Raw genomic sequence first — 14,524 nt, forward strand, 5'->3', positions numbered from 1 at the left:
CAAATTATGTTTAAAAGAGCAAGGAAATTTTCACAGTATGTCTGATGTCACAGTATATCCTATATTTTTTCTTTTGGAGAAAGTCTTATTTGTTTTATTTTCGGCAAGAATAAAAGCAGTTTTTAATTTTTTTAAATCTATTTTAAGGTCAAAATTATTAGAAAATAACTTCCTAGTTAACCAAATTAACCTAGTTAAGCTTTTAAATGTCACTTTAAGCTGTATAGAAGTGTCTTGAAAAATATCTAGTCAAATATTATTTACTGTCATCATGGCAAAGATAAAATAAATCAGTTATTAGAAATGAGTTATTAAAACTATTATGTTTAGAAATGTGTTGAAAAAAAATCTCTATAAACAGAGGGGCTAATATATATATATATATATATATATATATATATATATATATATATATATATATATATATATATATATATATATATATATATATATATATATATATATATATATATATATATATATATATATATATATATATTTACAGCTTGTATATCTTGTCTTACCATTCTTATTTCCCTTATTTGTACAGATTTCATGTAGCTCAATCATATTTTTCCTTATTTTACTGTATGTAAACAATAAAATAAAGTTAGCATTTTAATAAATATAAATTTAGAGCTTTAGTGAGCAGTTTTTATATCTAAGATAACAGATATATATACAGTACAGATAGATAGACAGACAGATAGATACATAGATAGATCTGCAGATTGATAGATCTACAGACAGACTGACAGACAGATTCATTATAGGTCAATCATTTTTAGTGAATTGCCAATGTCTTAAAATGTTTAAATTCTGCTAAGTGAAGTCTTAAATTAGTTCAATCTGTTTATCACTCTAGTAAGTTGATTAGCACAAGTCACTTTAGGACATGGCAATGATATATTAAGAATTAGATGCAATGATAAATATGAAGTACTGATGAAATGACTATGGTGACTCACTAAAGGTGCGTTTCTTCATTCTTCACACCTGTTCAAATAATAATTAAAAAAACAGATAAATGATCTTACTGGATGGCAGGTGTGAGTCTGACGTTCCCCATCTAAAAAAAAACCCATCAAGGAAACTATATATCTATAAAAAGGCATTAATCAAACTAAAAAATAGGGCCAGATATTTTTTTGCTATTTCTGCGCAGAATTTTATAAAAAAATCTGCAGATTTATGCAGAATGATTTTGGGAGTATCATAACTAAAAACTTCATTCATTCATTCATTTTCTTTTGCTTAGTTCCTTTATTATTAATCAGGGGTCGCCACAGTGGAATGAACCGCCAACTTATCCAGTATATGAAATAAAATAAAAAATAACACCTTTTTAATTTTTATTTAATGTTTACAATGCAAATCCAATTACAGTAGATCCACTTAATTGGTAATCGAAGCAAGTCTCTCATATAATATCTCTACTAAAGGACAGAAAAAATTACTTTACAAACTGTATTGTAAAGAATTCATAAGAACATTTGAGTCACATAATATTGCTCAATTAATTTAAAAACTGAATAAACATAAATTTACACACATTTACACAAGTAAAACCTTGCTGGCACCTTGCTGCAATTTTAGTTTCCCTAAACAGGATAATAAAGTAAAAAAAATAGACACAACAATGGGCTTCAAATCTGCAGATTTTTGCATGTGAAATTGCGTGTGGGACCAACTTCCAGAAAAACTATCTGCATCATCTTTATGCTTTGACTTATTTACTTTAAAAGTTTATTGAATATATAGATATTTTTCAGTGTTCAGTGTTCATAAGTATTCAGCTTAAAGTGACTTATAAAGGTTTAACTAGGCAAGTTAAGGTAACAATATATTGCTTAAGGGGCTAATAATATGGACATTAAAATTGCTTTAAAAAAATAAAAACTGCTTTTATTCTAATTGAAATAAAACAAATTCACAAGTTCACACTTAGCTGAGGATTGATTATAAAGCTTGTTTGGCATGCTGTCCCGGGAGAGAGCCCTGAGCTCATAAGATCCTCGAGCCCGGGGCTCCCTCGAGATCTCGAGAACTCCCCTGCTGTAGTAGCTAATGAACAGATAGTGATTGCTTTTAAGAGATAACTACTTACTAGGTGCATGTCTATGGTGGTGATTTGGATTAGTCTATTAACTTAAGTTGCATGAATTTGGACGGTGGAAGGAAACCGGGGAACCCGGGGGAAACCCACGTGAGCACAGGGAGAACGTGTAAACTCACAGAAATGTCTGCTGGCTTGGTAAGGACTAGAACCAATGACGTTCTTGCTTTGAGGCAACAGTGCTAACCACTGTTCCACCGTGCCACCCATCTAGGAAAGGAGGGGGAGTTGGGGTGGAAGGGGGGATTCTTCAAAACGAAGATGGTTGTTATATGGAGCTTAGGGTATTTATAGTGGATTAGGAATTGTCTGATTGGTGAATCATAAATTGAATAATGCGAGAACAGCCGCAAGCAATCATAAGCATATGATCCTCTCGAAATTGGTTTATAAATAAACTTCACAATAACTTTCTCCAGAAGAAAAAATATAGGAAATACTGTGAAAAATGCCTTGCTCTGTTAAGCATCATATGGGAACTATTTGAAATGGACAAAAAAAATGTACAGGAGGGTGAATAATTTTGACTTCAACTATATATTGATTTTATGATTAAACATCTTTACTAAACTCCTTTGTTCAATTCTAATAACACAAATGGTGAAGAATTGACTGGTTGAATTGAATGGTGAAGAATTGAATTGACATCCTGATTTCCCTATTGCTAATAAATGTATCTACATGTAATCTACTCTACATAGGAGATGCTAGACTTAAAGTGCATTTTCATAACCCACATATCCCCAAGTCATACTTAAAAATCAAAATTCCACTTAAAGTACTTTCTCTCAGGCCATTTAAGTGGGCCGTAATGATTTCGGTTCCCTGTTTTGACAAATAAAAAGTGCCTTCGGGGTGTCCTGATGTGACGGCCCCCGTCGTCTTGTCAAAACTCGCCTGTAAATGGCTCTAGGACAGAAAAAAAAACCCTGATGCATTGCATGTAAAGGTGTAAAAAGCACACATACCGGGTCCTGGATTACTCATCACATGTGAACGTCCCTGCTCTCAAATATAATCACAACTTCATGCAGAAGAGCTCAAGAAGAAGAAGAATAAACTCATTTCTCTTACACACGAGTGCAGGTGAGTTTTTACATGCTCCTTTAAATTGGTATGCAATACGGAGAAGCTTTGCAATCTGTATTTTTAGTATTTTATGACTGAATTTAAAAGGTTTTCAGATACGAGATCATGTGTGTGTTCTCACTAGAAAGCCAAACCGCTTTTTAGTTATAATAATAAAGAAAAAAACACTGGCAATGAAAGGGTGAAATGTTTGGCAGATTGTCAAGTGTTAAACTAACATAGAGTACATTTACATGGACACCAATAATCCGATTTCCATATGATTAAATTAATACTCTGATTAAGAGTCTGCCATGTAAACAGCGATTTTTGATTAATTTAATCCGACTAAAGTCATAATAGAACTAAACAGAAATGGAATTAAAATGTGGAGTATGCCGACTTTAGTTGCTAATTATTGAAAATGCAGTAAAATTATTGAAATGCAGTACAGACATGTAAACACCGCAATCAAACTATTAGGATTTTCCTCTACACTTTGCGACAGTATATTCCATACACACATGACTGTTTGACACTATTCTCTGCATCTACCGAGTCAGTAAATGACCACAGACACACACCCCACGAAATGCAGAGGTTTGTTCTCCCATACAGCGTGCTGTATCAAATTCCATTAAAACGACAGTCTTACAGCAGTCTTTACTTCATACTCGCATCTAATATCTCAGAGTTTGTCATGGGAGAAGGCATGAAATGTTCCTGAATGAAAGTCAAAGTGTCAAACTGCAGTTAAAGTCGACAAATTAAAAATTAAATACTCGAAATTACATGAAATGTGGATAGAGTGGTGAGGCAATGACATTAATCGAATTATGTGCTATAACTTAAAACATGATCATGAGGGGAACAAATCAAAAAGCAACTCATGTAAACACCTTAATCGTATTATTGTCTTATTCAGATTAAGGCAAATCATTTGATTGCTGATGCCCATGTAAACATAGTCAGTTTCAAGGAAACTAATGTTCTATAATTAATTAAAATGGAATAATCTTTTACTATATCTAACAACATACTAAAATATTCTTTGGGTTTATATATACAGTTGAAGTCAGAACTATTTGACCCCTTGAATTTTTCTTTTCTTTTTTTTTTTAATATTTCCCAAACGATGTTTAACAGAGCAAGGAAATGTTCACAGTATGTCTGATAATAATTTTTCTTCTGGTTAAAGTCTTATTTGTTTTATTTCAGCTATAATAAAAACATTTTTATTATATTTTTTATTAACCTAGTTAAGCCTTTAAATCTCACTTTAAGCTGTACAGAAGTGTCTTGAAAAATATCTAGTCAAATATTATTTACTGTCATCATGGCAAAGATAAAATAAATCAGTTATTAGAAATGAGTTATTAAAACTATTTTGTTTAGAAATGGGTTGAAAAAAAATCTCTCAGTTAAACAGAAATTTGGGAAAAAATAAACAGGGGGGGGGGGGGGTTCTGACTTCTACTGTATATACACTACAGGCCAAAAGTTTTTTTTATTTTTTTATTATTTAAATAATTTAAATTATTCTGTTTATCAAAGTGGCATTTATTAAATGTAAAAAGAAAATGTTAAATATTTATTTAAATTTTTAATAACTGCTTTCTTATTGTATGTAGTTTCAAATCATTTTTTTTACTTCAGTCGTTATTGCTTTTATTACTATTTCCATTAATAATAATAATAATAATAATAATAATAATAATAACAATAATAATAATAATAATAATAATAATAATAATAATAATAATAATAATAATAATATTAGAGTGATTTCTGAAGGATCATGTGACTCTGAAGACTGGAGTAATGAAGCTGAAAAATCATCTTTAAAAATCACTGGATTAAATGATTAAATTAAATTATATAAACTACCTTTGAACATTAATTTTATAGAACAATAACATTTCACAAATTTACTATTTGTACTGTATTTTTGATTAATTAAATGAAGCCTTGCTGAGCAGGATAAGCTTAAAAGTCCAACTGATGCCAAACTTTTGAATGGTAGTGTATATATTTGAAGTCATAATTATTTGCCCAACTGTGAATTTTTGTTTCTTTTTTTAAATATTTCCCAAATTATGTTTAACAGAGCAAAGAAGTTTTCACAGTATTTCCTATAATATTTTTTCTTCTGGAGAAAGTCTTATTTGTTTTATTTTGTCTAGAATAAAAGCAGTTTTCAATTTTTTTTAAAAACATTTTAAGGTTATAAAATATACATTATTATTATATATAATTATTAGCCCCTTTAAGCATTACTTTTTTCAATTGTCTACAGAACAAACCATCATTATACAATGATTTGCCTAATTACTCTAACTTGCCTAATTAACCTAGTTAAACGTCACTTTAAGCTGAATACTAGCATCTTAAAACATTTAGTAAAATATTATTTTCTGTCATCATGGCAAAGATAAAATAAATCAGTTATTAGAAATGAGTTATTAAAACTGTTTTGATTAGAAATGTGTTGAAAAAATCTTTCTTGGAAAAAAAATATTCAGGAGGGCTAATAATTCTGACTTCAACTGTTTATATTTGTGTATAAGATTATTTTTAATCAGATTTTATCAGCACCGATGTTGTGTAACTTATGTCATTAACATACTGAAAGATTCTTATCCATGAAGGAAAATCCCTTTTAAGTACTCATTGTAATGAGCGTATTGTGTTTTATATGTATAATTTATGTTCAAACCATGACAGATGAAAAATGTCAGGAAACCACAAAGGCATACTACACACAGACACACACATGTACATAAACACCAATTATCATGAGTTTGCGGTGTGGGTTTAGCAGCTGTAATTTAGTTGTATAACAGATCCACTCACTCTGATGTTCATCCGTGATTCATTTCAGAATGTAGAGCTGCTTGTAACTCGAGTAAATCTCCTGAAAGTGAATAAATGACAGGTGGACAAATGATTAGCATTTTACAGCGGTAATGATGGCTATTACATAGCAATGGTGGTGACAAACATTGCTTTGAGTAGGTGACAATAACAGGGGTGTCAAAGGTCTAAACTGGTGACAGATGAATGTCTGGATAGATGAATGAGCAAGTAAATGGACTGAATGGAACGCAGTACTGTTTGCCTGATTATGGAAATTATATGTAATTGTTTAATTTGATAATGTCTGTAAGATAATACCACTGACGAGGGGTTTATATTTTTTTATAATTTTTTTATTTATTTATTTATTTGACTGATTTATTAATTATTATTATTATTATTATTATTATTATTATTATTATTATTATTATTATTATTATTATTATTATTATTATTATTATTATTATGGACATGCAGTTTATATATTTATTTTTTATTTTTATTTGACTATTTATTTATTTATTATTATTTGTTTATTTATAGACATGGGGTTTATATTTTTTTATAAATTATTTTGATTTATTTGTTTATTTATTATTTGACTGATTTATTTATTATTATTATTATTATTATTATTATTATTATTATTATTAATATATATTTATGGACATGGGGTTTATATATTTTATATTAATTATGTTTATTTATTTATTTTACTGACATACTTATTTATTTATTATTATTATTATTTATGAACAAGGAATTAATTTTTTTATTAATTATTTTTATTTATTTATTTATTTATTTATTATTTGACTAATTTATTTATTAATATTACTTATTTATTTAAGGACATGTGGTTTAAATATTTTATTAATTATTTTATTTATTTGTTTGTTTATTTATTTATTTATTATTATTCTTTATTTATTGATGGACATGGGTTTATATATTTTTATAAATTATTTTATATATTTGTTTGTTTATTTATTTATTTATTTATTTTTTTATTTATTTATGGACATGTGGTTTATATATTTTATTAATTATTTTATTTATTTGTTTGTTTATTTATTTATTATTCTTTATTTATTGATGGACATGGGTTTATATATTTTTATTAATTATTTTTATTTATTTTTTATTATTTGACTGACTTATTTATTTATTTAATATTTATTTATTGATGGACATGGGGTTTATATATTTTTATTAATTAATTTTTATTTATTTATTTATTTAATTAATTATTATTATTGTTGTTATTATTATTATTAATTATGGACATTGGGTTTATATATTTTTATTAATTTTTTTGTTTGTTTTTGATGTCTTTATTTCTTTATTTATTATTATTATTATTATTATTATTATTATTATTAATAAACATTATAAATTATTATTTTAAAAAATATTATTTAAAGTGATAGCTCACCTAAAATATTTTATTTACTCACTCTCAAGTGGCTCCAAACTTTGTAAATATATTTAACTACTTAATTAGAAATTTTGTTAATAATACTGCTGGACATGAGATTGACTGATTGATTGATCGATTTATATTATTAATTATTACTTACTTTATTTATTTATTATTATTAGATATTTATAGTTTATTCATTCTAAACATTTAGTATTTAAAGCGATAGCTCACCCAAATATTCAAAATGGCTCACTATTTATTCACCCTCAAGTGTACACAAAAGAAGTTATTTTGAAGAAAGCTGAAAACCTGTAACCATAGTGACTTCCATAGTAGGTAAGAACAAAATCCTATGGAAGTGAATGGTTACAGGTTTCCAACTTTCTTCAAAATATCTTCTTTTGTGTTCAACAGAAAAAAGAAACCCACAAAGGTTTGAAAGAAATAAATTATGACATAACCGCAATTTTTGGGTGAACTATCCCTTTAACTAACATTGTTGGCATGTCAAACCTTTAAAATGCAAGCTAAAAGGGAAGTCTTTTAATAATAATAATAATAATAATAATAATAATAATATTAATACATGTTATTTATATTGCGCTTTTCTCAGACTCAGACTTTTAACTTTTAAGTGTCATCAAAACTTCTAATACTGCTATGAAATAAAAGATCCGACCACCTTTCGCAGTGAACTCAGAAATAATTGCATTCAGATGCTTCGTAAAGTCTAGTATTAGGTGTCAGGTGAGGAAAGTTTAGCTGCTGCCTTCAGGAAAACTTCAGGTTTAAACTTGTTGGCTCCAGATGTGTTAAAAACGGCTTGAAATCCAAGCTGCAAAGTCTTTTTTTTATGAGGGGAGCTGGGATTGAACTTGAACTGAAAAACATCAGTGAGCTGATACAGCAGATTGTCTTGACATGCGATGGTAAATCACAACAAGTGGTAAGAGTCAATTTGTTCTGAGTGGAGTAATTGGGATTTATTTCATTGGGATTTTTTTGTAGCTTCAGAAATATCCTATTTTGATACCAATTTGTATGTCTGTACTTTAAAAACAAATCTAGTTGTCTGTATTTTTGCCTTTGGTTAATTGAATTAAAATTTGTGCCAATGAAGATTGTTCTGCTTAACAATTAAGCAAAAATATTTTGGCTGTAAAAGTTTGAGAGTTGTTGTTTTTTTTAGCTATCTTGTTAAAATATACATTGCTTAGGTCTTTGCATTGTCCTTTATGTTCTTTCTAAAGCCTAGATGACAAAAAAAACTCAAGTTCTGACTAGAATATCTATTTTAAGCAATAAAATAAAATGCATATTGTAAAAGCATATAAAGCAAGAAAAAAAATCATGATCACAAGAAAAAGAATGACATTTTTATATAATTTAACATAAATTAAATTAAAAGTCTCTGCTTGACAATGGTCGGTTTTGAAATATTGAGTGCTGGATTTCTTTTAACTTTTACATGCATTCTATGAAAATTATGTGGATTAAATTTCCTATTACTGGGATGCAGCTGAAAGGGCATCCGTTGTGTTAAACATATGCTGGATAAGTTGGCGGTTTATTCCACTGTGGACCCCTGATGAATAAAGGGACTAAGCCGAAGAAAAGTGAATGAATAAATGTTGATTAAGTTAATGACTGGCTTGTTTAATAAATGTTCAGGAAACTAGTAAAAAAAGAAATTAATCTCTGTTTTACAGTGGTTAACATGGAATGGACAAGCTAACAACAACCAAGATTGTTAAAGTTGAGGGGGGATCTGGAGGATCTGGAAAAGGTAAGTGTAAAAATATTATATTATATTATATTATATTATATTATATTATATTATATTATATTATATTATATTATATTATATTAATTATATTATATTATATTAATTATATTATATTATATTACATTATATTATATTATATTATATTATATTACATTATATTAATTATATTATATTATATTATATTATATTACATTATATTATATTATATTATATTATATTATATTACATTATATTAATTATATTATATTATATTATATTATATTACATTATATTATATTATATTATATTATATTAATTATATTATATTATATTATATTATATTACATTATATTATATTATATTATATTATATTATATTATATTATATTATATTATATTAATTATATTATATTATATTATATTATATTATATTATATTATATTATATTAATTATATTATATTATATTATATTATATTAATTATATTATATTATATTATATTATATTACATTATATTATATTATATTATATTATATTATATTAATTATATTATATTATATTATATTATATTATATTATATTATATTATATTATATTATATTATATTAATTATATTATATTATATTATATTATATTACATTATATTATATTATATTATATTATATTATATTATATTATATTAATTATATTATATTATATTATATTATATTATATTATATTATATTAATTATATTATATTATATTAATTATATTATATTATATTATATTATATTATATTACATTATATTAATTATATTATATTATATTATATTATATTATATTATATTATATTATATTATATTATATTGTATTATATTATATTATATTATATTATATTATATTATATTAATTATATTATATTATATTATATTATATTATATTATATTATATTATATTATATTATATTATATTATATTATATTATATATCATGTTATATTATATTATATTATATTATATTATATTATATTATATTAATTATATTATATTATATTATATTATATTATATTATATTATATTATATTATATTATATTATATTATATTATATATCATGTTATATTATATTATATTATATTATATTATATTATATATCATGTTATATTATATTATATTATATTATATTATATTATATTATATATCATGTTATATTATATTATATTATATTATTATGGTGGCTTGAAAAGCCAGCATACTGTTATCTATCTTAAACTTATTATTAGGCTGGCTTGTCAAAGCCAACCTACTGTTATCCTTTCTAAACTTATTATTTTTTTTTTTTTTTATTCTTCTGAGACTAAATTTGCAAGACTATCTCCTCCTAGAGCTTTCGAGCTATGACCACCAAACTCGCACCAGACCTCCAAACTATTCTGACTCGCGTTGCTATATCTTTTCCGACTGATCCGACTTTCGGTTTTCCGAAAAACGTCCCGGGACCACCGGAAAAATCCCATAGACTTAACATAGGATCAAACTTTGTGAGCTCATAACTCTGCGTCAGACTGTCGCACAGACTTCTAACTGGGCTCATTTAACTCAGATTATCAATCTGCCAATGACTGATCACCTTTAAACTTTCTAGCCACACCCTAGCAACCACTTTTGGACCCTAGAAACTGTCCCATAGACTTCCATTGCAAAAGACTGCCATTGACTTAACATTGAATCAACTCTGAGAGCTCAAAACTCTGCATCAGACTGTCATACAGACTTATGGCTAAGCTCATTTAACTCAGACTACCACACTGCCAATCACTGATGAGCTTTTAACTTCCTAGCCACACCCTAACTACCAGATACTGCACCCTAGCAACAACTGTCCCATAGACTTCCATTGCAAAAGACTGTCATTGACTTAACATTAGATCAAACTTTGTGACCTCATAGCTTTTCATCAGACTGTCATACTTATGGGTGAGCTTTATCTATCTATCTATCTATCTATCTATCTATCTATCTATCTATCTATCTATCTATCTATCTATCTATCTATCTATCTATCTATCTATCTATCTATCTATCTATCTATCTATCTATCTATCTATCTATCTATAAACTGTTTTTATCTATCTATCTATCTATCTATCTATCTATCTATCTATCTATCTATCTATCTATCTATAAACTGTTTTTATCTATCTATCTATCTATCTATCTATCTATCTATCTATCTATCTATCTATCTATCTATCTATCTGTCTATCCTTTTTCAAACTGTTTTATCTATCTATCTATCTATCTATCTATCTATCTATCTATCTATCTATCTATCTATCTATCTATCTATCTATCTATCTATCTATCTATCTATCTATCTATCAACTGTTTTATCTATCTATCTATCTATCTATCTATCTATCTATCTATCTATCTATCTATCTATCTATCTATCTATCTATCTATCTATCTATCTATCTATCTATCTATCTATCTATCTATCTAAGAACATGCTAATTCATAGTAGAGTCATGCTAATAACATGCTAATTCATGCTAGAACGATGCTAATTCATGCTAGAACGATGCTAGTAACATGCTAATTCATGCTAGAATCATGCTAGTAACATGCTAGTTCATACTAGAATCATGCTAGTAACATGCTAACTCATGCTAAAACGATGCTAATTAATGCTAGAATCATGCTAGTAACATGCTAATTCATGCTAGAATCATGCTAGTAACATGCTAATTCATGCTAGAATCATGCTAGTAACATGCTAATTCATGCTAGAATTATGCTAGTTACATGCTAATTCGTGGTAGAACGATGCTAATTCATGCTAGAATCATGCTAGTAACATGCTAATTCATGCTAGAATCATGCTAGAACAATGCTAATTCATGCTAGAATCATGCTAATAACATGCTAATTCATGCTAGAATCATGCTAGTAACATGCTAGTTCATGCTAGAATCATGCTAGTAACATGCTAATTCATGCTAGAATCATGCTAATTCATGCTAGAATCATGCTAGTAACATGCTAATTCATGCTAGAATCATGCTAGTAACATGCTAATTCATGCTAAAACTATGCTAATTTATGCTAGAATCATGCTAGTAACATGCTAATGCATGCTAGAATCATGCTAGTAACATGCTAATTCATGCTAGAATCATGCTAGTAACATGCTAATTCATGGTAGAATCATGCTAGTAACATGCTAATTCATGCTAGAATCATGCTAGTAACATGCTAATTCATGCTAGTAACATGCTAATTCATGGTAGAATCATGCTAGTTACATGCTAATTCATGCTAGAATCATGCTAGTAACGTGCTAATTCATGCTAGAATCATGCTAGTAACATGCTAATTCATGCTAGAATCATGCTAGTAACATGCTAATTCATGCTAGAATCATGCTAATAACATGCTAATTCATGCTAGAACCATGCTAGTAACATGCTAATTCATGCTAGAATCATGCTAGTAACATGCTAATTCATGCTAGAACCATGCTAATAACATGCTAATTCGTGCTAGAATCATGCTAGAAACATGCTAATTCGTGCTAGAATGATGCTAATAACATGTTAATTCGTGCTAGAATCATGCTAGTAACATGCTAATTCATGCTAGAATCATGCTAGTAGCATGCTAATTCATGCTAGAACCATGCTAGTAACATGCTAATTCATGCTAGAATCATGCTAGTAACATGCTAATTCATGCTAGAACCATGCTAATAACATGCTAATTCGTGCCAGAATCATGCTAGAAACATGCTAATTCGTGCTAGAATGATGCTAATAACATGTTAATTCGTGCTAGAATCATGCTAGTAACATGCTAATTCATGCTAGAATCATGCTAGTAGCATGCTAATTCATGCTAGAATCATGCTAGTAACATGCTAATTTATGCTAAAGTCATGCTAAAAACATGCTAATTCATGCTAGAATCAGGCTAATAACATGCTAATTCATCTATCTAACCTTTTTCAAACTATTTTATCTATCTATCTATCTATCTATCTATCTATCTATCTATCTATCTATCTATCTATCTATCTATCTATCTATCTATCTATCTATCTATCTATCTATCTATCTATCTATCTATCTATCTATCTATCTATTTTAAATATATACATTTTAAAACTGTTTAAACTAAATAAACTATTACCAAGGCTTTGTCAAGCCAGCCTCAAAGTTTGTCCTCAAACTTTAATAATCTAGTTATTCTTCTTCTTCTTCTTCTTCTTCTTCTTATTCTTCTGAGACTAATTTCTAAGTGTATCTCCTCCGAGGCCTTTCAAGCTACATACTTCAAACTTTCGGCAAACCTTCAAACTGGTCTGACTCGGGTTGCTATATCTTTTCTAACTGATCCGACCTTGGGTTTTCCGAAAAACGACCCAGAAAAATCCCAAAAGTCCCATTGACTTAACATTGGGTCAAACTTTGTGAGCTCATAACTCTGCATCAGACTGTCCTACAGACTTCTAACTGGACTCATTTAACTCAGTCTAGCCAGCAGCCAATAACTGATGACTTTTTAACTTACTAGCCACTCCCTAGCAACCACTTACAGCACCCTAGCAACTGTCCCATAGACTTCCATTGTAAAAGACTCCCATTTACTTAACATTGGATCAACCTTTGTGAGCTCATAACTCTGCATCAGACTGTCCTACAGACTAGAGTCTGGCCTCATTCAACTCAGTCTAGCCAGCAGCCAATCACTGATTACCTTTAAACTTACTAGCCACTCCCTAGCAACCAATTTCAGCACCCTAGCAACTGTCCCAGAGACTGTGACTAGCTATTCTAACACACGCTAACAGTTTTAACATCCTACTGACATGCTAATCTTGCTAGAAAGGTGCTAGCAACACGATAGTGACATGCTAGTCATGCTAGTAACATGCTAATTCATGCTAGAATCATGCTAACAACATGCTAATTCATGCTAGAAACAAGCTGACTCATGCTAGAATCATGCTAGTAACATGCTAGTTACATGCTAATTAATGCTAGAATCATGCTAGTTACATGCTAATTCATGCTAGAAACATGCTAGTAACATGCTAATTCATGCTAGAATCATGCTAGTAACATGCTAATCCATGCTAGAATCATGCTAGTAACATGCTAATTCATGCTAGAATCATGGTAGTAACATGCTAATCCATGCTAGAATCATGCTAGTAACATGCTAATTCATGCTAGAATGATGCTAAAAACATGCTAATTCATGCTAGAATCATGCTAACAACATGCTAATTCATGCTAGAAACATGCTAGTAACATGCTAAT

General features: G+C 28.0%; 1 protein-coding gene across 3 annotated transcripts in view; it reads left to right on the forward strand.

Moving 5' to 3' along the window:
* Nucleotides 1-3,059: 3,059 nt before the first annotated feature.
* Nucleotides 3,060-14,524, forward strand: part of col17a1a (collagen, type XVII, alpha 1a) — a 52,620-nt gene continuing 41,155 nt past the window's right edge. For 2 of the 3 annotated variants that reach the window (XM_056456556.1, XM_056456558.1), the window contains exons 1-2: nt 3,060-3,202; nt 9,173-9,249. In XM_056456556.1, coding sequence (XP_056312531.1) covers nt 9,186-9,249 — 64 coding nt within the window. In that variant the 5' untranslated portion in view covers nt 3,060-3,202; nt 9,173-9,185. Of the gene's footprint in view, nt 3,203-8,301; nt 8,410-9,172; nt 9,250-14,524 lie in introns of those variants that run through there. The other variant, XM_056456557.1, reaches the window with a different exon arrangement.

This window comes from Danio aesculapii, chromosome 1 (assembly GCF_903798145.1).
Source record: "Danio aesculapii chromosome 1, fDanAes4.1, whole genome shotgun sequence".
In the NCBI taxonomy this organism is placed as follows: Eukaryota; Metazoa; Chordata; class Actinopteri; order Cypriniformes; family Danionidae; genus Danio; species Danio aesculapii.